The following is a 25,510-nucleotide window of genomic DNA, read 5'->3' as shown; positions in this document are numbered from 1 at the left end:
CACTTCAAACAGATTCTCAGTCCATTTGTAATTTTCAAATGTCCTGTGACCAAAAGATGTTTCAGGGCTTGTTTTAATAAGATATTTTAGGGGCTCCTGGGTGGCTCCGTCTGTTAAGGATCTGACTCTTGATGTCAGTGCAGGTCATGGGATCGAGCCCCACGTCAGGTGTTGTGCCTGCTTGGGATTCTTTCTCTCTGCCTCTCTCTCTCTGCCCCTCCCCCACTCACGCTCTCTGACTCTCAAATAAATAAATAAATTTAAAACTAAGACTTTTTAAAATATTAACGTTACATTTCAAGATTTATATGATTTTACATATTTCTAAAGTAGCATTTTTACTTAGAAAACCTGTTAAAAAAAAAAAAGAAAGAAAACCTGTTGAGAATTTGTTACTTTCTTTAAAAGCTTTCATTGATTTCCTATCTTTGTTCATCCTAGAAGGACATATATTGTGTGCCGTTAATTTCAGTGCCATACACCAAAATCAAAAATGTTCAAATTAATAGTTTTACTTTGTTGAGCACCAGCTTCAGCTTAATTGAAAGTTTATCCTTTTTTCTTTGTGATTATCAGGTTTGCTCTTCCTCATTCATTTACTTTTAAGTATGAAAGCCTGGCAGACTTGATCTTCTCTGTGTTCCTGCTAATGTTTTATGTTTAACATTTTAGACCTCTTAAGGTTGCATTCTCCATCTTTAAGTCTATGAGCTATCAAAAGTTTTCCCTCACCAAGATTACCCCCAGGAAATTTTATTACAGTAAGGGAATTTTTTTTTCCTCATTTCATTTTTCAAACGAAGCAGAAACATCCCAACGAAATCGCTCAAATGCCTTGTTAATGGAAAATGCTTCTGTTTATCCACTTTGAGGCTTTGAGTAAATGGTACTGTAATTTAATTTAGCTCTGCTACTTAAAACTAATCTGGGTTATGCTATGGGAAAGAGCCCATTTCAGCCTTAAATGATGGGGCATTTGAAAAGGAGCTCCTTTAGATCCACAGTAAGATATCTTACAGGACAGCATGAAATCGACGGCAGAAAAGCTTGAAGAATCCTTCCACGTGGTACACAGCACAGTTCTGTTGGATTCGGTGGATGCGTACGAAGCACCTACCGTGCGCCTCGCAGCGATTCTAGCAAATAGATGCAAATCAAGATAGGACTTTTCTATCCTTAAGGAATTTTTGGTACAGCCAAGAAGACAGTCCTGTATTCCTCTAATTTAATGCAGTACAAGTCATAAAAGTAGCCTGGGCAACATCTTACAGGGATACGGTGGAAGTTAATATGTCTTTCTGACCAAAAGGAGCTTAAGAAGGCTTCAATGCGTGGATGATATCTGAACTGAGCCTTGAAAGACCAGAGCGAGTTTACCTGGTGAAGAATGCCAGACTGGTATCTCAGGGTGGGCCTGAGGGCACAGAGCCACATGAAAGCCTATGGCTCTGACTCAGGGTATGTGGCAGAGACAAGCCCGTGGTGGGGATCAGAGATGAGATTGGGGGGCAGATTAGGGATGGTGGGGGGCAGAATGAACTCCTGGTCCTCTGTCCCTCAGATCTAGTTGGCTTTCAGTATTCCTTTGTTTCGGTGAATGACGACAGCATCTACCCAGCCATGTTAACCAGAAACTTGGAAGATCTCTTTAATCGCCCCTGACAAGAAATTCCTCGTTAACCCCTAAATATCTCTGGAGGTTCATTCCAGGTGGACCTTCGGCCACCCTTATCCAAGCCAAAATCTTTTACTTGGATTATGGCAGCAGCCTGCTAAGTGCATTCCCTGCCTTCTCTCCTGTTCCCTTCCATTCCGCTTGCCTCAAATGAGGGAGAATGATCTCTCCAAACTGTAGTTCTGTTCATGGGACCTCTCCTTGCCTAAAAGCTTCCGTTATTTCCCAGCGTGGGGTAAAGCATGAACTCTAGCCTAGAGGGCCCCGCTTGGTCTTGCCTCTGTCTCCCTCTGCAGCGGCCATCTCACACCACACTCTTGCCGCTGGCTTCCTTACACTCCCTCCAACCACGGAGACTTTGCATATGCTGTTCACTGTGCCTGAAAGCCCGTCCTTCATCTAGTTCATTTCCGCTTACTCTTTAGGTCTCAGCGTCTCGCTTGTTTCGACGTCTGGTTTTCCTGTCAGCTGCCACCTTTAGGAGGGCAGGGACTGTTCTCTATCTTATTAAAAGCGACATCTCTAGAGCATAGCCCCTTAGAGCCCAGGGGCTGAAAGAAGGGTGCTCAGCAAATGGATGGTGAATGATTGGTTGTATTTCATTGAAGGAGTTAATCCAAGCTGGACTGAAAGCGAAGCCTGAATTTAGAACTGTTATCTTCAACTAACTGCTGTGCGGATTGCTTTTGTTTTGATGAGCATTAATACTCACCCTGCTGCCGGAATGTGTCTTGTCTGTACTTTTTGCCTGAAATGGATGCAGCAGGTACGTCCTGCGTGCACGCAAATGGCCTGTTTTCATTTCACGTCCAACTGAATTTCTTTCCCTAGGTCACGGTAGACACACCAACGAGCCCCGTTACCAGTGGACTTCCGCTTTTCTTTGTTATAACTGTTACAGCCATCAAGCAGGTAAATTTCTCATTCACAATTATGCGTGCATTTCACTCCTGTCTGGTGTGCATTTTCTTGTCAAAGTTCCTTTTTCATATTTATATGGAGTGGGCAGTATCCTTGATGGATTCAGTTTATATTCGGCCCCTGTCGAAACCATGAAAATGACTGGAAGGTACGTCTTTAATTTCGTTTGCCCATTTGCTCCTGAGTATTCGTGTGGGGGGTTGTAACCCGAAAAGAAAGTCGGGAGAAGGTACAGCTCAGTCAGGAAATGAGAGGCGAATTTTTCCAGTGTGGTATATCTTTATCCGAAAAATTCCCATTCTAGTGAATTTTTTGCTGTCGTCGCCTAAAGCAGAGAACTCGATAACACAAATGTTTTATATGTGTTATGTTCCCTGATGCTGCCGAAGTGGGTGGTGGGAGAGGAGACTTTTATTCTTGTTTTGTCATCAAAGCCGACAATTGCCATGGTTTCTGATGCTGATGTCTTTGAAGTATTTTGAGCATTTTGTACGATTGTCCCTTTGAAAACTTCCACATGAAATTGAAAGTGGAAATGGGAAACTGGAGGTGAAGAGTGGGGTGGCAGTGTTTATCAGGCCCTGGGACAGTCCGTAGGACCTGGCTAATTGCAAACATACTTTTAGATAGTACTTATCAAAGAGCTCTAAAACTTACCCTAAAGAACTTCAGAAATGAAGGTCTGCTTAATGGTATTTGGAACAAGGTTACGGGTCCTCTTAGGGGTTATCTGGTCTTCTATCTTCCCTACCAGGAACTGCAAGAATATTTTATCAAGTGTTTGGTTGCTAAATAAAGACATTTGGAATGTTCTTTCCCTTAGGCTGTTAGGATTATTTTCTTTAACATCACAGAATTGCCAGTTCCAAGAATAGCTTGCATGGTTTACAAAAGCTCTTACTGATTCATTTTACTCCCTATACTAGTTCATGTTAGGGCCTTTCTTTCCTCACTGACATCACAGAAGGTACCATCGGAAGTGATAGCCTAGCATTGTCATAAAGAGGGACAGAACAGGAATGAATATAGCGCTGGGAAAAAAAGGGAAGGCGATCAAGAGATTTTTTTTTTTTTCAAACAGTTATATTTGAAAAGGTACAGACATTATTATAAAGAAAAAAAGGAGAAGAGGTCATGCTCAGACAAATGCACATCCTCTTTCCTTAGTTCCTTTGGCTTAAATTTACTTCATACAAAAACCCAACGAAAAATGAGCCATTAGACCTTTCCCTGATTACTTTTAACTCTAAAAGATGAACACCAATTTATAGTTTCCTTTACCACCAAGTCCGTGGAGAAGTTTAACTGTTGAAGTCCAAACCTTATCATAGATTCTCTGCCAAAATAATCCAATCTTGCCTTTTCTGTTCTCTATCCCTGGGAAAGAATTCTATTTCCTCAGAGATGGTCGCTCCCAACAGTCTACTGTAGAGGAATATATTTAAGTGATTAGGTCTGTAAGAAAATAAAACCCAGGGGGAAAAAATTGTCAAATTAAAAAGTGAGGAAATTGGGGCACCTGGGTGGCTCAGTCGGTCAAGTGTCCAGTTTTGGCTCAGGTCATGATCTCACAGTCGTGAGATCGAGCCCCGTGTCAGGCTCCAATATGAGCGTGGAGCTGGCTTGGGATTCTCTCTCTCCCTCCCTCTCTGTCCGCCCCCCCCCCCCCCACCAAATAAATAAACATTTTTTAGAAAAGGTAGAGAAATTAGCACTAACTTGAATAAGAGTAGAATCAGAAGAATAAGTCATAGTCCTTCACATATTACGGTTCTGATGCCTGTGTTTTCATTGATACTCATCTATGGAATGGTGAAACCTTTTAACACAGTAAAGCTATTTACCGAAGGGGTGTTTTGAAAGCGTATCTTAGTTTTGCTGTAAAAATATACAGTGTTGTCTCTTTAGGAGAGATTAGCAGAGATCTGAGTTGAGATTAATATTATAATCTTAACTGGTGACTCGGGGAGGGGGGTTATAGAAATTTATTAAGAATTTCTATGAGGGGCGCCTGGGTGGCTCAGTCAATTAAGCATCTGACTTCGGCTCAGGTCATGATCACACACTCTGTGAGTTCGAGCCCCGCGTCGGGCTCTGTGCTGATAGCTCAGAGCCTGGAGCCTGCTTCAGATTCTGTGTCCCCCTCTCTCTGACCCTCCCCCGTTCATGCTCTGTCTCTCTCTGTGTTAAAAATAAATAAACATTAAAAAAAAATTAAAAAAAAAAAAAGAATTTCTATGTGAGCTTGACTATAGTTATTTTTATCCCCTTAGGGATATGAGGATTGGCTGAGACACAGAGCTGACAATGAAGTCAACAAAAGCACTGTTTACATTATTGAAAATGCAAAGCGAGTGAGAAAAGAGAGTGAAAAAATCAAGGTACGTTTGTAGTTAATTCTTTTTTTTTTTTTTAATCATGGTAAAAACACAGCATTTTAAAATGTACAATTTAGCAACATGTAGTACATTCATACCGTTGTGCAGCCGTCCACACTATCTAGTTCCACAACGTTTTCATCGCCCTAAAAGGTCGCCTCCATCGGCAATGCGTAGTTATGCCACATGTCCTCCCTCTCCCAGGCCCTGGCCACCACTAATCTTCTTTCTGTCTCTATGGATGTATCTGTATCCATGGATGGATGGATGGATATGGATGTATTTACATTTCCTATAAATGGAATCATATGCCGTGTGGCCTTTTGTGTCTGGCTTCTCTCACTTCATGTAATGTTCTCGAGCTCTATTCTTGTTGTAGCATATATTAGTAATTCTCATTTTTATGGCTAATATTCCATCACACGGCTCTACCATTTTTTCTTTACCCGTTCGCCAGTTGATGGACCCGTTCGCTATTCTGAACACGGCCGGTGTGAGCATTCGCGGACAAGTTTTTGTTTGAACACCTGTTGTCAATTCTCTGGGGTATATACCTAGGAGTAGAATTGCTAGGTGAGAGGGTAGGTCCGTGTTCAACTTTTTCATGAAGCACCAAGCTGTTTTCCACAGCAGCTGTACCGTTTTACATCCCGCCAGCGATGTACGAGAGTTCCATGGGATTATTTTTATCACCTAATGAGACCCCTGTCAGGAAGATTTTAGACTCCCCCACATCGAAGAGTATTTTTTGTTCCCAGCAGATTTTATTTCAGTTAATAATAAACATTACTTTTGAGTGTTTTAGGTTCACAGCAAAATCGGGCGGGAAGCACAGAGTTCACATACACGCCGTTTTCCCACACACGCGCCACGTCCCTCGCCATCAGTACTCCATAGCGGCATACGTGTTGCAATCCATGAACTTACACCGGCACATCATTATCACCCGAAGCCCACAGTTTATGTTAGTGTCCGCTCTTGTTAGACATTGTGTGACCTCAGACGAATGTCTGATGACAAGTACCCACCGTCGTGATATCATACAGAATCGTTTCACTGCCCTCAACATCCTTTGTGCTTTGCCTCTTTATCCCTTCATCCCTCCCATGCCAGGTCTCCACTAGCCTTTTTACTCTCTCCGTAGTTTTGCCTTTTCCATAATATTAACACTGTTAGAATCACACACAGCATGTGTAGCCTTGTCAGATTGGCTTCCTTTACTTAACAAGACGCGTTTAAGTTCATGCCCTGTCTTTTCGTGTCTTGATACGTCCTTCCTTGTTAGCACTGAATGATACCCCATTGTCTGGAGGTGCCAGTTTCCCAACCATTCACCTTCTGAACGACGCCCTCATTGCTTCCGAGTCATGGCAATTACGAATCAGGCTGCTGTAAACATTCATGTGCAGGTTTTTGCATGGACCTGAGATTTTCATTTATTTGGGTAAATATCAAGGAGCGTGCCTACTGGATTTTATGGTAAAAGCATGTTTTGTAAGAAACTGCCAAGCTGTCCCCAAAGACGCTGTGCATGTTGCGTTCCCATCGGCAGTGAACGAGAGGTCCTGCTTGTCCACATCCTGGCCAACGTTTGTCGTCAGTGTTTTGGATTTTGGCAGTTCTAATAGGTGTCTAGTGGCATCTCGTTTTTGTTTGAATTTGCATTTCCCAAATGATGTATAGTGTTCAACATGTCCTAATGTGTCCACGCCCTCTCGATACCTTCTTTCGTGAGGTTGTCTACACAGGTCTTTTGTCCACTGTTTTATGGAGTGATCATTTTCTTATTGTTGAGTTTTAAGGTTTTTAAAAAAATATTTTGGGGCTGTCTCGGTGGCCCAGGTGGTTAAGTGCTGACTCTTGGTTTCGGCTCAGGTCATGGTTTGTGAGTTCGAGCCTCGTGTTGGGCTCCACGCTGACAGTGTAGAGCCTGCTTGGGATTCTCCCTCTCTCCCTCTCTCTCTGCCCCTCCCCTGCTCGTGCTCTCTCTCTCTCTCTCTCTCTCTCTCTCTCTCTCTCCATAAATAAACTTCAAAAAAGAAAAAGAATACTCTATAGAAAAGTAAATAAAATAAAATACCCTGGATAATAGTCTTTTATCAGATATGTCTTTTACAAATATTTTATCCCAATCTCAAAGTATTATTTATTTTTTATTTCATTCTGTTATTGTGATTTAAAAAGCACATAACATTAAGTTGACCTTCTTAAGCATTTTTTTAAAGTGTAATCTCCATTTTATTTTTTTTCCAGAGAACAGTTTTTCTTCAGTCCTCAAAGACTCAGCTCCTTACATGGGCTTTGGTGGAGGTCGTGGGGCAGCACCCACAGGTCTAGATAGGGGTGGGGGTGTTTGGGCCTTCGGAGCCTCACGAGAGCGATCCTGGACTACCTTGCCGTGAATGGCAGAGCTCACACAGTAATGTAGTTGGACGTAAAGCTTGAGAAGCACATAGGCCTTAAAGACCCTTGCTTCAGAAATGTCCCTGACGGCAGCGGCCTCTACTGTGTTACACATAACGAACTTCGTAATGGCCTTGTCCTTGGGCACGCAATGAGTGCAGTGGCTTGTGGCCCTTTGCAGCATTACCGTAATTTCCTTCCTTTCTTGGTCATCTTGGAAGCAAGGACCCAAGAGAGCCATCCTAACCATTTTCTTTTTTAAGATTTTATTTTTTTAAATAATCTCTACACCCAGTGTGGGGCTTGAACACAACAGCTCCAAGATCAAGAATCACATGTTCCCTTGACTGAGCCAGCCGGGCACCCATGCCGTCTTAACCATTTTTAAGTGCACACTTGCAATAGTGTTAAGTATATTCACGTTGTTGTACAACAAATCTCTAGACTCTTTTCACCTTGTAACACTAAAACTTTATAACCACCAAACACTACCCCCTGCCTCCACCCCTTGCTAAACACCTTTCTACTTTCTGTTTCTATGACTTCGACTGCTTTAGAGAAAGACTTCCCATGACTGAGTTCATACAGTATTTGTCCTTTTGGGACTGGCTTATTTGACTGGCATTATGTCTTCAAGGTTCATCCATGTTGGAGCATATGACAGAAATCCCCCCCCCCTGCTTTTTTAAAATAACTGATAATCAGTTTATTAAAAAGGTTGATTTAAGCATCTGCAATGGTGACTTGCACCTCAACTCCTGGTTCAATACTAAGACTACATAATATTCCATTTTGTGCATGTATTATATTTTCTTCTTTTTTTTTTTTTAAATATTTATTTGTTTTTGAGAGAGAAAGAGAGAGAGACAGAGACAGAGACAGAGATGTGGGGAAGTGGCCAGAGAGAGAGAAAGAGAGAATCCCAAGCAGGGAGCCCATCGTGGGGCTCCGTCCCATGAACTGTGAGATCATGACCTGAGCTGAAATCAAGAGCCAGACCCTTAACCAACTGAGCCACCCAGGCGCCCCTGCATTTTCTTCCACCTCTTAGCTATGTGAATAATGCTAGGACAAACACAAGTGTACAAATACACTTGAGATCCTGCTTTGAATTATGTTCGATATATACCCGGAGCAAAATACCCAGAAGCAAAATGTCTTAATCATGTGGTAATTCTAGTTTTAATTTTTTGAGGAACCTGCGTTCTGTTTTCCATAACGGATGTATCATTTGACCTTTGCACTTAGAGCGTACAAGAGTTTCAGCGTCTCTGCCTCTCCGGCACTTGTTAATTTCTGTTCTTTTGATAGTGGCCATCCTAACGTGTGTGAAATCTCTCATTGTGGTTTCCATTTGTACTTCCCAAATGATTAGAGATGTGGAACACTCTTCATGTGCTTTTTGGCCTCTTGTGTATCTTTTTTGGAGAAAGTCTATTCAAATCCTTTGCCCATTTTTTAACCAGGGTATTTGCATATTTGTTGTTGAGTTGTAGAAGTCCCTTATATTTTCTGGATATTATCTCTTTATCAGATATATGACTGGCAGGTGTTTTCTCCCATTCCATAGGTTACCTTTTCCTTGTGTGATTGTTTCCTTTGGGTGCAGTTTTTAAGTTTGATGTATTCCCATTTCTAACGTTGTATGTCCAAGAAATCATTGCCAAACCCAGTGTCCTGAAGCTTTTTCCTGATGTTCTTGTAGGAGTCAAAGAAGTTTAGGTCTTAACATTTAGGTCTGTGATTCATTTTGAATAATTGTTGTATATGGTGTGAGGTAAGAGTCGAACCTCATTGTTTTGCATGCAGAAACAGCATTTATTGGAGAGACTGTCCTTCCCTCGCATAGTCTTGGCACCCTCGTTGAAAATCACTTGGCCGTATGTGCAAAGGTTTATTTGTGGGCTCTCTCTTCATTGGTCCATGTATTTGTCTTTACACCAGTACCATACTGTCTTAATTATTGTTGCTTTGTAGTATGCTTTGAAATCTGGGATTGTGAAGGACTCCCCAAGTTTGTTTTTCCTTTTCAACAGTGTTTTGCCTACTTGGGGTCCTTTGAGATTCCATATGATTTTAGGATTTTTTTTTCCATGTCTGCAAAAAAATGTCTTGGCATATTGATACGAATTCCATTGAGCCTGTCATTGCTTGAATAATGCAAGCATTTGAACAAGCTTAAATCTTCTAATTCATGAACATGAAATGTCTTTCCACTTATTTTTATTATCTCTGATTTCTTTTAGCAATGCTTTGTAGCTTTCCGTGTGCAAGCCTTTAACTCTTTGGTTAAACTTATTTCTGAATATCTTATCTTTTTTTCTTAAATTTTTATTTAAATTCCAGTTAGTTAACATACAGTGACTATTTTATCTTTTTTGATGCTATTGAAAATGAGATTGCTTTCTTAATTTCCTTTTTGGATTGGTCATTGTTGGTGTATAGAAGTACAACTGATTTTGAGTGTTGGTTTTATTGCCTGCAACTTTGCTGAATTCACTTACTAATTCTAACAGGTTTTTGTGTGTGGAATCTAGGGTTTTTTACGTATAATATTATGCCATCTGCAAACCAGGATAATTTTACTGCTTTTCCAATTTTTATGCCTTTTATTTCTCTCTCTCTCTTCCCTTCCCCTCCCTTTTTTTTTCCGTCTAATTGCTCTGGCTGGAACTTCCAGTACAATATAGAATCGTCATACTGAGAGTGGACATCCTTGCTTTGTTCCTGATATGAGAGGAAAAGCTTTCACTCTTTCTTTCCTCACTGACTATGATGTTAGCTGTGGGCTTTTCATACATGGATTTTATTATGTCGAGGTCATTTTTTTCTCTTCTGTTTATTGAGTGTTTTCATCATGAAAGAATGTTGAATTGTGCCAAATACTTCTTCTGCATTGATCGAAATGACCATATAGCTTTCGTCTGTTGTTGCTCTTGTATGTTACATTACACTGATTGACTTTTGTATGTATCCTTTCATTCCCAAGGATAAACCCCATTTGGTCATGGTGTACGATCATTTTAACGTGCTGTTGGATTTGGTTTGGTAGAATTTTGTTCAGGATTTTGTCATCAGTATTCATTGAGGATATTGGTGTGTAGTTTTTTTCTCTTCTCTGTCTTTTCCTGATAAAACGGTATCAGTAATTCTGGCCTTATAGAGTAAGTTTGGGAGTGTTCCCTCTTTGATTCTTCAGAAGAATTTGAGAAGAATTATTTTTATTACTTGTTTCAGTGTGTGACATAGAAAGGCCCCCCATCTTCCTCCTTTTGTTCCTCGGGCTTCTTTCTTTGCCTGGAGGCCGATCTCAGCCAGGTATAATCTTAATTAAATCAGTTTATGCTATTGTGTGAAATGCTATTTGATTCGGCCCTTTCTGGAATATTTGTGTGTGGCAAGAAATGCTTATAAACCAAAAGTATCTAAATGTTTGATTGCTTGCCTGGGAGTGGGTAGACTATTGTTGAGTAAGAGAGTAACTTGGTGTGTACCCTCAGCGCAGTGGGAATGTTTTGAAGGGTTTTAAAGCCAGGAGTCACTTGCAAAAGAGGATAAGAGCCTATATCAGGATGATACTAGTAGAGATAACGATAATAAAAATAGTAGTTAACATTTATATATAACGTAAATATGCCAGGTATTCCCTGTCACGTTATATTAACTGATTTAATGCTTACTTTAGGGGCACCTGGGAGGCTTAGTCAGTTGAGTGTCCAGCTCTTGATTTCAGCCCAGGCCAACGATCTCACGATTCGTGTGATCAAGCCCTGCGTTAGGCTCTGCGCTGACAGAATGGAGCCTGCTTGCGATTCTCTCTCCCTCTCTGCCCCTCCCCTGCTCGCATGCTCTTGCTTGCTCTCTATTTAGAGATAAATAAACATTAAAAAAAAAGTCCTTAACTTTATAACAGTCCTATGAAGTAGGTACTTGTACTGTTCCCTTTTACAAATGATTAAAACTGAGGCTCAGGGAGGTTAAGAAACTTGTCCATGATTAGTCAGTGGAAAGCCTGGGATTTGAAACAAGTTTGGGTGTAGAGTCCCTGCTTATAACCACAACTTTGTACCACCTGCCTTGTGATTAGGATAAATGGATCTATTTGGAATATATTTTGGAGGTAGAATCATCAGGATTTAGTGATGTATTGGATGCAGGGAGGGAGAAAAAGAGCAAAAAAGAATAAAGGTAGCCTTCTTGGTTTTGGCTTGAGGAGATGGGTGAATTAAATTGAGCTATTTAAACCAAATGCCAGTGCCATTAAATCAGATGGAGATTCGGGGAGAAGAATGGGTTTTGTGACAGATGTGGGAGTAAAGGGGAAATCAAGAATTCCATTTTAGCCGTGTTAATTTTGAGATACCTATTAGACATCCAGATGGAATTGTCAAGGCTGGAACTGAGACCTATTTGAGCTGTCAGTTGAAATTTGGATTTCATCAACGTGTAGATGGTACATGAAGCCATGGGCCTAGATGGAATCTTAGAAGACAGAGATGAGAGCCTACAGACAGGACTTGAGGATTCCCAAGGTGAAAGGAGCTCACGGTTCTCTGTAAGGAAGAGTATGGGTGTTGGTGTTGGAAATACAGAAGCGTTTCTTCAGGTTCCCTGATTATTTCCCTTTTTGCATCCAGTCTGCTGACTGAGCCACCCAGGTGCCCCTTAATCATAGTTATTTTTATTTTTACATGCCTGTCTTGTAATCCAACATCTCAACGTTTCGGGAACTGGTCCTGTTGATTCCTTTCTCTCTTCGTGGTAGGTCATCTTTGTCTTGTGTTTTATGTGTCTTGTATTTTTGTATTGAATTTTGGACCTCGTATGTAAACCAAAGCTAGAGACCCAGGTCAGTCGTATTTATGTTCTGAAGTGGGCACACCTCTTCCGTCTGCCCATCGGTGTGAAGGGTAAGCGAGTCCAGTCGAGACTTGAGCCGGCTTTGGTTTTTGCTGTATAGCTCTTGCTACTTTCATTCAGTACCTCGCTGGAAATTCCAGCTCCGGGAGTGCTGGATTGCCATTGCCCTGTGCTTTGTGTGGGGCCCGGGGTACCAGAGGGCCTTCGTCAGTGTTCCTGTTCCACCCTCCGCTTGCGGCAGGTCCTTATGGCCCTGACACCCCGAGTGCCCGTCTGTGCCTTTTCTCCTCCCCCCGCGATAGATTGCTATTTCTTACTGTTACTCGTTGCGGCTCCTGGTGACAACAGAACGATTTCTTCTTGGTTCTCCTGCTCCCGTATTCAGCAGGGCTTGGGCACCTTCGCCTCGGTACTGAATGCCTTGTCGCCATCCTTCCACCCTTCCTCCAATGGCGGTTGAACTCTGACTTTTATTAGCGCTAGGACCCCGGTATCAGCGGCTTTTCTGCCCCATCCCCAGCAGCAACTGGTGTCTGCTTCTACCTCTCCTCTAGCAGCGGTCACGTTTCCTGAGACTGTGCCAGGGAAGGCTTCTTGCCTGTCCCCTAGACCTAGATGGCTTCTGCCTCCCGTGAGAGCAGGGTCCACGATTCTGGATGCTGGCATATTTTGCACCTGTCTCCGCACAGCCATCAGTCACACCCTGTATGCCTGTACCAGTGAGGGAAGGCTCTTTTCGGCCTCCTGCCCTGGTGTTTTCTCAGGGGCACCCGATGGATGCCTGTAAAGAAGAAATGATGGGTGGTTATGATCCCGTCTTCTCTGTCAGGTTCGCAGAGATTTGAAACTGTCACGTTAGCTCCCATCAAGCCTTGAAGAATTGCTACAGAATCTGGTTGTTTTCTTCTGCTGCCCTTTTATGGCTGTCATCTCGTGCTCCTGTGCCTTGTGAATTGTGAAACAGTTCGTTTCTCCTGTCTCTCCTCACCAGGACTTTTCACCCTTTGAAATTCAGTTTACGTGGTTGCCTCGCAACCTCAGCTCTCTGATGAACTAAAAAAAAAAAAAAAATCATACTTTTGCAGATGATCTGGCTTTTTCTGATATTTATCAGAAGGGATAGTGATGTTCTCTTCATGCTTTTAACTAATGCTAAATGGAAGTAGAACCTGAGTTGAATGCTTCAGGGGACCGTGTTGTTCCTTTTCCTTAAAAGCCCCTTCCTCCTTCCCCCTTGCCTTCAGGGTAAGGCCTAGCCTCTGCCCAGCCCTCTGAGATCTGGCCTCTGACCATCTCACCAGCTTCAGCTTGCACTCTAGGTACAGGGACCTTTATAGTTCACATCTAAGCAAATCGTAAATGGCGTTAGGGGCGCCTGGGTGGCTCAGTCGGTTAAGCGTCCGACTTCCGCTCAGGTCATGATCTTCGGTTCGAGAGTTCGAGCCCCGCATCAGGCTCTGGGCTGACAGCTCGGAGCCTGGAGCCTGCTTCGGATACTGTGTCCTCCTCTCTCACCGCTCCACCTCTGCTTGTGCTCTGTCTCTGTGTTTCAAAAATGAATAAACGTTAAAAAAAAATTTTTTTTTTTAATCATAAATGGCGTAGAAGAAATTGTGTATTTGTGGCGCGTCTTTATCGGTGCCTAAGAATCCTCTTCCATCCTTTAATACGTGTTTCCTTCTTCTCAGATGATTGAGGATTTTGTTTGTTGTTTCTCATCTGTGTATTTAATCATAGATTGTAGTTTTATGTAAGCAACATAAGTGTTTATGTAAGTGAGGAAGAAAAGAGCCAACAAAATATTATTTACAAATTAGTTCAGTTATTGATGCTGTTTCTCTTGGCTACTGATTAAGATTGGCAAGAAAATAAAATGGTTCCTGAATAGGTCTCGAAATCCTCATCTCTGTCTGCCAAATCGTGTAGCAAATAGACGACAGGTGTGTCATTTATTGGGCATTTCACAACCAGTGTGTCCGGGTTGGTGCGCTAGATACTGACACACACACGCGCCAAAGTGGGTTGTGTTCTGCCACAAGCAGCTTCCTCCATTTACCCGAGGGGCTGTACCAAACTGACGCCTAACATTTTCTCTCTGTGCCACGGTACGGAAAAGGTTGGGAAGCACCAAACTTTCCACTCCTTCCATCCTTCTCCAACATCTTACGACTGTCCATAGGCTGGAGGTCAGGTAGTTGCAGGGTGTTCGCAAGAATCATCGGATGGTGAATATGTGCCAGGTACTTCGCTAACCGCTTGACCTGTGTCCTCACGTCACGCTCAGACCGGTCCTGTGACGTGGTCGCAACCGTCTAAGGCCCTTGCCCAAGCTCATAGGGAAGTGGCAGAGCCGAGCTGTAAAGTCAGGTTCAAAAGTCCTGCCTTTTAGGGGCGCCTGGGGGGCTCGGTCAGTCAAGCGCCCGACTCTTGGTTTCGGCTCAGGTCATGATGTCGCAGTTTGCGAGTTTGAGCCCCACATCGGGTTCAGCACTAACAGTGTGGGACCTGCTTGGGATTCTCTCTCTCTCTCTCTCTCTCTCTCTCTCTCCCTCTTTCTCTGCCCCTCCCCTGCTCGTGTTCTTTCTCTCTCTCAAAATAAATAAACTGTAAAAAAAAAAAGTCCTACCTTTCAGCCATATGATTTATTCCCTACATTATTAAATTCTCTGCCATAGAAATAGTTCATGATTTCTTCTCTCCTGTTTTTCCTACACTTGAGCTTTGGGGACTTGCTGATAGGAAATGGTTTCTCATGGCTGTATTAATGGATTGTTCTGGTAGCAGATGAATTATTGGAAAGCGACCTATTTGAAAATTATGTTTTTGTCCCAACGTTTTTTCATGGGAAAAATAGATGCCTCTCTGATTAAGTTTTTCCGAGCACTGAAGAGGGAACTGGTGCCCTACGGTAACAGCTGTGAGCGCACGGAAGGCAAAAGCGTATTGAAATATGCACGATGCCCAGTGTCCGGGAAGCGCTCAAGTTGAGACATTTAGATTTTCTAGATTCCTTCATGAAGTGATGATACTCGGCGTCTTATTGAACAGCAGTGCCCAAAACATCAGAGGGCAAATGGGTCCCTGGGTACCAAAATTGTTTCTTTGACGTTCAAGTTCAACAGTAAGGACATCTGACTGCATCCTTAAGTCCTTGTGACCTTAAGGGGGATTCTGAATGTTGAACAGTGATACTCTCTCATTATCTTTCACGTGGCATAGGACACAGACACTCTTCTAAGAGCGGGACAGGTCTCTTGGCTACTGTTTTGGCTTTAGTTTGAGATCTAATGAATGCTTTGTTTGGAATTAAGAACATTTCTTTTTCTCCGTGTACTAGGTCGGTGATGTAGTAGAAGTACAGGCAGATGAAACCTTCCCCTGTGATCTTATTCTTCTGTCGTCCTGTACCAGTGATGGGACCTGCTACGTTACTACGGCCAGTCTTGACGGGGAATCCAATTGCAAGGTAATGGAAAGGAAACCTTGCCTAGACGGAGCTCGGGACAGTTCATCATCTAGCACTCCTTCCCGCTGCCCTCCCCCCGCCCCCCCATCTTTTCTTTTTTCCTGTTTGTGTAAGTTTTGTATTCAAAGACCGCTTTTATGGAATCGTCTTTGAATTTCTAAGCAAATACACAGCTTGAGGGAAAAGGGTGGAGTTCAGTGAGGAAAATACACGCCCCAGATAAAAGCCACTACCTTTTTTGTAGCACTGCTTGCATTTAATATTGACATCTCCCATTCAGTGTTTTATTTGGGCTTTTTAAAATGAATGTCTTCAGAGGCTTAAACTATGTAACTACAAAAATAACTTCATATACTCTAACCTTGGATCTATTTTTATTTTTAAAAGGAATGAATCTTTTCTTTAAACAATGCTTACTCATGGCTTATAGAAACTCTAACTTGCAGTAATTTGATTGCTTTCTTTAAAAAAATACCTTAGGGTTTTGTTTGGCGAATGTCTGTTTTATTGCAACTAGGAAGGATTATAAATGTGTTAAAATAAGTTTGCTCAAACTGGAAGATCACTTACTTCCGTGGTACTTTCTGGCAGTCAGTTCTTGGCCGTTGTCCAGAGCTCCACAGGGCACGAAGATGCATCCTCTATATGCTGCCTTTACAGAAGGGCACTGATGTGCTCACCTCTGTGTGTACCCTTGAGGCCTCTCTCTGCTTGCTTATTCCATCTGGAGTCAAGAACCAGGGCTCAGTATGTGAAACAGGAACTGAAACGCCTGTTAGATGATGAATTCCGTACTTCAAGGGCACGGTGATGAACTCATCCATTGAAACTGTTCAAAAACAGAGTTGAATTTGAGGGAGGGAATGTCCAGATAAAGATCAAGAAATGTACCTAAAGATTCCCTAATAGGGGACAAAGTTGCCTCGAGACAGAAAACTTTCTAGGGCTTTCTTTTTTCCGTTAAGTTGATCTGATCAAATCAGCTCAAAGTACACAGGTTTCAAAATCAGGTGACAGTTTTAAATAGAGCTCTAGCACTTCTGTCATATTCCCAGAAGACTGTGCGACAGCTTTCCCTTGTGCATAAGTGGTTGCAGTCTTTCGGTCTGTGTTAGCCCTCCTTTGATGATTTATAGATGGGCTTATTGGAGCCTGCCTGGAGTTCTGGGTAAATCAAGTGCATAGTATACACTAGTAGAATATTCTGTCTGGCTAAAGCAAGACGCATCATATCCCTGCCCCTCGTATAAAATGTAGCTTCTTTGAACATTTTCTTTCTTTTTTTTTTTTTATGTTTATTTATTTTTGAGAGAGAGAGACAGTGAGAGCCAGGGAGGGGCAGAGAGCGGGGCAGGGGCACAGAATCCACGCTCCAGGCTCTGAGCTGTCAGCACACAGCCTGATGGCGGGGCTCGAACTCACGAACCGTGAGATCATGACCTGAGCTGAAGTCGGACGCTTCACCGACTGAGCCACCCAGGCACCCCTGAACGTTTTCAAGATCATTAATTATGCTATTTGTGTAATGTATCTATTAATGAATTTTTTCTTTCTTATTGGCAAAATGTCAGCCTTCTTATGACCAAAAGGGTTATTGATGTTCAACTCATATGTATATATTTATATCACTGTACTCTATGGTGAGCAAAGTAATAGATCTCAGGTCTATAACTAGGAGAAAAAAACCAAACGGATTGCTTTTCTTCATTGGGTTTTCAGTAAGGATATACATGCTACCCATGGAATTCTCCCTGCTGTCACTATGAGGAAAAGCTTTTCGTCTTTATTATCTTTTAAATCCCTTTGCAGCAGGGTTATCTCTCTAATTGTTTGTAACGTATTTGGAGAATAATACCATCAAATTTAGTTAGTGGGAAAGGTGCATCAGTCTTTGTATTATCCTGGCAAAGCCTCTTACGAAAACATCCCGTGTTCCTGGAATAAGGTGGGTATACGGTTCTGAAAAGAAGCACTTGTTTGTTTGTGCTTTTTCTTCTGCTTTCATCTAGACACATTATGCAGTGCGTGATACCATTGCGCTGTGTACAGCCGAATCCATTGATACCCTCCGAGCAGCAATTGAATGTGAACAGCCTCAACCTGACCTCTACAAGTAAGGATCACCTGGTTTCACTTTACGGCTGTCGGCCGACGCTGCTTCCCTTTGCTGCCGGTGTTGCAAAGAAAACACCCGCCCCTTAACCAGCCTTCCTTCATTTATGTTTTCATGAGCCTTTCTTCCCTTCTGGCGGGGAAATGAATCAAACGCTACCGGCCTAAGATACATCACTGTGGGCCCAGAGACCTTCCTTGGGATTTTTCTTTTATTTCTGGTACTTGTAAACATGACCATCTATCACATTTTAAGATTATGTTATCCCAGAAAGCTGATCTGTCAGATTCGTGCATTAATCAGAGTTAAGTAAAACAAAAACAGAACCCCGTTATGTGTCATTCAACATTACAGAGAGGAAGGGGACGTGGAGCCATGCGCTCTATCCATTTTCGTGACGATCACGATGAACTGAGTATTGCAGACAGGGCTGTTTCTTGTCCCCAGTAAACAGCTAAGTTGCATCGTTTCCTCTCTTTTGCTCTGCTTAGGCCTTCTGGAGCAGAGTTGCTGATTAACAGTCATTGTCCTAATGGGGGGACCAAATGGTTGGATGTGGCTTAACACCAATGCACAGTAGTGGAAAAACAAAGTATTCATCCTACTACAAGAACAGTGTCCTTCCCATCATTCCTTCTTTCTTCTTTCTCTTCTTCTGTATCCACCTTGATAGTAGGAACCGGGACCACAGAACAAACCAGCTGTTCCCTGCCTTCAAGGAGCTCACAGTTTGCAAGGCAGATAAAATATTGAAGCTAAGCGTACAGTACAGTGACGTAATAGAAGGGAGGAGAAGGTCCATGGAATCACAGGAAATGAAGTGACAACTTCTGCCTGTGTTAGAGAATAATACACATTTTTGCGTGTTTATATGGCAACTCCTAAATTTTTCACTTACCCTAAATAGGAAGGAGAGTTTTAGGGCAGGGAAGATTTCTCTAGACCAGATCGAATTCCTTTGCTGTGTGACTTCAGAATGCCTGCCTTGGTACCACCCTAGTGGTCACCATTTCCATCGTAATTGCCTGTTTACTTGTTTCTCTTTTGTGCAAGGAACACGTCCTTCTTATTAGTGTCTCTCCAGCACCCGCCACGGCACTGGCACAAGTAACATGTGGCGAATGAATGAGCAGACCATCGTACTTTACATATATAGAATAATAGTTCAGCGTTTCTGAAAAAAATTATAACGCCAGTTACCAAATACTCGTAACTCTCTCGTGAAGGAGAGTTCGGCCTTTTTACCCCATTGTTGAGAAACGCAGATTACCAGGCAGCCGTATTAAGTGATCAGATCGGGCTCAGTATTGGTCAGCCGAGAGACACAGGTTGGAAATTTCCAAGACGGTAACCAAATGTTTGCTGTCTGAGACTAACGCAAGTGCTTCTCAAAGGGTGATCTTGGGCCAGCAGCGGCCGCACCTGGGAACTTGTGGGAAGTGCAGATTCTCACCTGAATCATAAGCTTGGGGATGGGGCCCAGAAATCTACGGTTTAGTAAGCATTTCAGTGATTGTGATGTGTGCACAAGGAAACAGCTCCCGAACTGATGGTTTTCAAAGTTGCATTTTAGCACCGGAAACCTTGCTTCACATAAACCTAAAATAGAGATCAATTATTTATATAACGTGTAAATGAGCAGAGGTGTCATGTGCATGCACAATGCCAAGTAGATTGTGAAAATCGATTTAGAATCTTGGTTTGCATTCTTCTAATCCGTAATACTATTTTTAAAATTAGATGACAGTGTTATACACCTTGTTGGTTCCACATAACTTTTTTATGGTTATATAATGGGTTTTTGTAGTTCATGCAGTCTTACCTCGTTTGTATTATTTGCATCTCGATCCCTTCCCGTTTTTGTGACGTATAGATTTTCATGTTGACATAGAAGATACATTTGCCATTATGTTCTTTTCGCAGGTTTGTTGGGCGGATCAATATCTATAGTAATAGTCTTGAGGCGGTCGCCAGGTTAGTTTGTCGTTCCTTTGATCGGTCCTTTTTGGGTGGTGGTGGGTATATTTCTCTTGAAAGCCCATTAAAATAGCCAAATCCTTTTCTTTATAGAAAGGGACGTAAAGGTGACTAAAGCTGGATCAACTAGCCAGTGTCCCGGTAGTAGGTCTTAAAGTAACGGGATTGGTAGGGTTGTGGTGGCGGGAGCTCTCCCAGTGTGTGTGGAAGGGGTGGTGTTGGAAGTGACCCTGAGGGCGTCCAAAATCTCAGAGCTCCAGGCACTTGGACTCAGCTCCCCAAATCTGTTCGGGGCTCTGTACGTTTTGTTCTTGGCTGTGCAGAACCGTGCTTAAGGGAGAGTAATTGAGGGATGAGGGGGACAGTTCAAAAGCTGAGAGAATTACCCGGACTGAAATAAAACGGAAGGCTAATCATTTATAATGAAGCAATCTATATAAAAAGGGAGGTTTTCTTCCCCCTTCTGTCCTCCACACCGCAACGTTCCCGCTTGGTCTTTATAGCCACGCCCACAAGGAATTTCCACGCCAGGCGCCCCGCGATGGCCCCAGAGGCGCGTTGGCTCTTTTATAAATATGTCCGTGTGTCTTTCCCACCTTGCCAGCTACTTTCCCGGTCTTTTCATTTGTCACCTTTTCCTTCTCCCTCTTGCTGTGTCTGCCTCCTCATCCCTTTCTCTCTCTCTGCGTCTCTCCACCTCTGTGTGTTGCTGGCTACATCTGTGCCGTGCTTCCGTCTGCGGGGGGCCGTCCCCTCGACGAGCTTCACACGGAAGGATCTTGCAGCTCATCCCGGGGAGGAAGCATAAGACATAAGCGCAAAGACACACTCTCAACCCCTTGGAGATAGATGTGCGTTAGGGCCGATCACGTCCCCAGGGTTGATGCTGATGGGTGTATCGGGCTGTTTGGATAAGCTGTGTTCATTTTTCATTTAGGTCTTTGGGACCAGAAAATCTCTTGTTGAAAGGAGCTACCCTAAAAAACACCAAGAAGATATATGGTGAGCAATTTTTTAAGATCTGCTTATCAGAAATATGCTTTGTCAAGCCCATGCCTAAATGGTGCCTGTTAAAAATGAAATGTTGCGGATAACTGCCACTCAACCTACGCCTGTTTTTAGGGGTTGGGAACTTATAAGATGGTAAACTAACTTGAAGTATGAGAAATAAAGCGTGTAGAGTTAAAATTATATTATAAACGCTATGTCAGCTGGTGACTAGACTAAGGCTTAGAATCCTTCCTTTTATAGATGGAAAAAAATTGATAGCTCCCACTTGGTGGGGAGTTGGTTGGCAGTCGCACTGGCAACCTAGTTTTCATTATATTCTTTTATTCCTTAGGAGTTGCTGTTTACACTGGGATGGAAACCAAAATGGCTTTGAACTACCAAGGGAAATCTCAGAAACGTTCTGCTGTTGAAAAGTTAGTGCACACCGCAATTTCTTTGTAGTGATTGAACTGTGATACTTCTCAGTAATTCCAAACACCAACCATAACAAAAAAACAACATCAATTATAATAGCAGCTACCATACCGAGCGTACTGACTTGTGCTCAGTGATTTGTATGTCTGATTGAGTCTAATCCTCTGAGCAGCTCTACGGAGCAATTCCTATCAGCCTGTCTGCTTTGCGGATGAAGAAATGGTCTCCGAGATGATAAGTGACTTACCTAAGCTCGTGTAGCTATTCAAGGGCAACGTTGAGTTGAAATATAGATGTATTCCGTTTTGCTGCTAGACAATTGGCTTGGGTTCCTCTACTGGCTGTACATGGGGAAGTTCAGCAACATAGAGAACGGTGTCCTGGCGACTACTGACGTGGTACTTGCTAGATCTTCAAGCCAGTTGCTACAGCATTGGACCTCACTGTGTCGTTGCCATGGATACCCAGTACATCAGTGGCACCCTCTCCATAGCTCTACTTCCAGATTAAAAGAATCCGTCCTCGGTTTGAGGATTTCACATTTGCTCCCCCGCTCTCTACTGCCAACCCTTAGGATTTAGGGAAACGGAAACGACCTAGTCTTTCTATAAGGGTTGAGCAGGTGACGTGCATGCGTGTGTGTCTCCTATCGCTATTGGATCCTGATCATAGGTGTGTTAAGCTAGTTAGCCACTGTATTTTGGGGGAGCAGTGGTGACCAACGAACAGGTCGGGGCTGGCCTTTCCACGTTACCACCTGGGAATAACGCTTCCGCGGTGATAACCGAGGTTTGTACATACCGGCTTGCGCTATGGTTACCCACTGCACACGGGAGGAGCTTTAGGAAACGGAACAGTTACACTTACATGTGGTTGATATCGTCAAGAACGCTGTGGTTTCTAAATCCATCATATCTTATTTTTTTCAGATCCATTAACGCCTTCCTGATTGTGTATTTATTCATCTTACTGGCCAAAGCTGCAGTGTGCACGACTCTAAAGTATGTTTGGCAAAGTACCCCATATAACGACGAACCTTGGTATAACCAAAAGACTCAGAAAGAGCGGGAGACTTTGAAGGTAACCTGTGTTATGCCACAACTTTTAACTCTTGCTAGAATTTTAACCCTAGCACTTTCTGACCAGGCCGCCATTTATTGAAATGTTGCTCGGATAATGATACCTTTTGTTAGCTTCTGAGTTTTCTCCTCGTCGTCTGGCAGCCCTAAGTTATTAGATATTGAAGAAGTTTTATAGTTGTTTTTTTAACTTTAGACATCTGTGCTTGTTTCTGGCCCTTTAGTTTAGAGTTTTACACAGCTGAACAAGAAATCCCTGGCTTGTGATAATGGTAGGAACATAATCGACACATACATAGAAACTTTGATCCTACATTCTTATTGGGGGGAGGGCAGAGAATTTAAGGAAGTGAAAAAACATGAAGTCAAAAGGTGCATTTACTGAAAAATAATGATAAAATTGAGGGTGTTTTCAAATTTTTATTTAAGTTTATTGATTTATTTATTTTGAGAGAGACAACGAGCATGGGAGGGGCAGAGAGAATGGGAGAGAGAGGATCCCAAGCAGGCTCCACACTGTCAGCACAGAGAGCCCAACGTGGGGCTCGAACTCCCGAACCATGAGACCATGACCCGAGCTGAAACCAAGAGTCAGACGCTTAACCGAGTGAGCCACCCAGGCGCCCCAGAATTGGGGGTATTCTTAAATGTTGATTTTACATGCTGTGATAAGAATTTTGGCCACTGACCTAGTATTGGTAGGAAGGTTTTTTTTTTATAGCAAGAGCAGTGCTTTCAGCATTGAAATAAAAAGAAAGCTGGTTGTCTCGTACTTGTCTGATGGAACCGTGTGTCTAATCAGCATGAACTATTTCCTTTGTTTTAGGTTTTGAAAATGTTCACTGACTTCCTGTCATTCATGGTTCTATTCAACTTCATCATTCCTGTCTCCATGTATGTCACAGTAGAAATGCAGAAATTCTTGGGCTCTTTCTTCATTTCATGGGATAAGGATTTCTATGATGAAGAAATTAATGAAGGAGCCCTGGTCAACACATCAGACCTTAATGAAGAACTTGGGCAGGTTAGAACGTGTTTGTACTTACAAGAAGTTAACATATTGAAAATATGTTTTCTTAAACCCTCGATCACCAATCACCAATGTACGTGACCCTTTCACATTTGGAAATGTGATTCAAATATTCCTTTATACGGGCATATCATGAAGGCAAGCACTGTTTTCGTGGCTATAACGTTATTTTGTTGGCATTTTTGAGGAGTATCCCGGTTTATATGTTAAATTTGAATGTTAGAGAAATTTGCCTGTCACTTCTCCTGGTGATGTGGTTAGAGTATGGGTTATTGCTTTGGAACAGACAGTAGTCCCCGGCTGTTGTCATTTGGGGATAGACTCTAGGGTAGTAAACAAAGCTATTTTGCAAATGCATTTCGTTCCGTAAACAGAATTGACCAGTGTTGTCCTGCTGACATTTGCTCGATGTGTTTCTGATCAGACGAATACATTCCTAGCAAGCAGGCTTGTTTATTCCAGTGCAAGAATTTAAATGGAGGCAAAATGTGAGGGCACACACTCCTCAAAATGCTTTTTGCTTCATATACCAGTGCAGCCCAGGCCGTGGCCTCATTCGTTCTCCAAGCTGGTGCAGGCTAGCTGTCATTCTTCAAAGGATGACTCCTTAGGTGCTTCTCTTATCAATATTGAGAAAGTTTTTCCCTTTGTCTGAATTTACCGTGTGCCATGTAATGATCTTCACAAGCTGTGGGAATTTTTTTGGCTTTCATTTCATTCTCATGATATTTAGAATGTCAAGGCTGCGGAAATGTCATTTCTATGACTGCGTGATGCAAATTCAGTGCGTGGAGCCACGCGGCTGGAACAGGGCCTCACTCTGGTTTTAAATGGTGCCGACTTACATCTGCACCTCAAAACTCTCTTCCTGAATTTAGTCCCCCCTCTGCCTCTGCCCTTTCTGTTCTTTATCCAGCCTCTGCCTAAACCCCAGGACGGTCTTAACAGCTACAGTCCCAAGGGTGAAAGGACACTCCAGATAACATCTTGTTGAGACCTGACTGCACGGCTCCAGAACCCCCGACTGTGGGACGTGCATCCCACAGAGATACTGAGTCACCAAGGAGAGAACCAGAAACGAATGAACAAATGCTTTTCCCTTAGATATTGTTCCCGAAAGACTCTTTTGAAGGTGACTTCAGCTGCCACGGCTGACCTTACTTAACCTTTTTAAACCAGAAGTTTTCATCCCGGGAACAGAGCTGTCTGAATAGAACTACTTTAGTCCCAATAAAAAGCATCACTCTATGGCAGCATTGCATGCAAAAAAAAAAAAATTGAGTGATAAGCCACCTCTGGTGAACTTGCCTGGACAGGTGCTTTAGTTGAGCAGATCTGCCTATTCCAGATCCAGGACCTGGACCTGGGGATTGACCTCCCTAAGGATGAACGTGGCGACGGCCCCAGGGTACTGCAAACAGAACAGCCACCATTCTGCGTGTGACTCCCCGAGCGCGCCAGGGACAGGCAGGGTGTCCAGGCCAGGTCCGCCAAATGGGACTCTTCCTCTTTCTTTCAGATCTCCACCTCAGCAGATCCACATTGCCTATGGGAATGTAATCTTGTTCCTATCATTCAGGCCGTAGTCACGCTGCAGAGAGTCAAGTAGAGGCTTTGGGTAACGATCTGGTAAATTTGATCAGTGAAAAGAAACCACAGTTTTCATTTCGGCCACCATGTTGTTCCCCCACCCAAACCTGCCTTTCCCGGTGTGATGGTCCTTGAGTCAAATCACTAAGTTAATAGCCAGATCACTACTTCCATTTATACGGTGTAACAACAACTTGCCTTCATTACCAGCCTAGCTGTGTGGAAACGACCTGAATGAAAATGCAAAGAAGTCTTGAAATCGTTTCCCAGGCCATTTAGCATTCAGTGGCCCAGTACGCACAAAATTAAGTGTAACCCGTTTCCTCTTTGGTGAGTCATAATTTCAGATCCGTAGGACTTAATGTTACAAAAAAGCAGTGCCCGTTAGTTCCCATCGATACCATTGCAGACCCTTGCTTCACACTCTTTAAAAATGACCCACGTTGATGTTTTACAAATAGCCCCTTCAGGTCTTCCAGCTGTGCCGAATGGCGTGTCTGAGTAGACACTCTGATTCCGGAAATTCCGCCCAGTTGTTAGCTGTTGAACGTCCACTGCATATCAAGAATATGTTGCTGGTACTGAGGTTGCTA

At 42.9% G+C, this 25,510-nt stretch overlaps 1 protein-coding gene across 11 annotated transcripts in view; it reads left to right on the top strand.

The window, feature by feature from the left end:
• The window catches only part of ATP11C (ATPase phospholipid transporting 11C), a 171,261-nt gene that overhangs the window by 86,321 nt on the left and 59,430 nt on the right, over positions 1-25,510 (top strand). For all 11 annotated transcript variants that reach the window (XM_032592225.1, XM_032592221.1, XM_032592216.1 and 8 more), the window contains exons 4-12: positions 2,507-2,587; positions 4,870-4,977; positions 15,575-15,703; positions 17,713-17,816; positions 19,740-19,790; positions 20,731-20,795; positions 21,136-21,217; positions 22,148-22,298; positions 23,124-23,321. In XM_032592225.1, the coding sequence (XP_032448116.1) occupies positions 2,507-2,587; positions 4,870-4,977; positions 15,575-15,703; positions 17,713-17,816; positions 19,740-19,790; positions 20,731-20,795; positions 21,136-21,217; positions 22,148-22,298; positions 23,124-23,321 (969 nt within the window). The remainder of the gene's footprint in view (positions 1-2,506; positions 2,588-4,869; positions 4,978-15,574; positions 15,704-17,712; positions 17,817-19,739; positions 19,791-20,730; positions 20,796-21,135; positions 21,218-22,147; positions 22,299-23,123; positions 23,322-25,510) is intronic.

Source organism: Lynx canadensis, chromosome X (genome assembly GCF_007474595.2).
Source record: "Lynx canadensis isolate LIC74 chromosome X, mLynCan4.pri.v2, whole genome shotgun sequence".
Lineage (NCBI taxonomy): Eukaryota > Metazoa > Chordata > Mammalia > Carnivora > Felidae > Lynx > Lynx canadensis.
The sequence above is the reverse complement of the archived record's forward strand: the minus strand, read 5'-3'. Positions and strand labels throughout refer to the sequence as shown.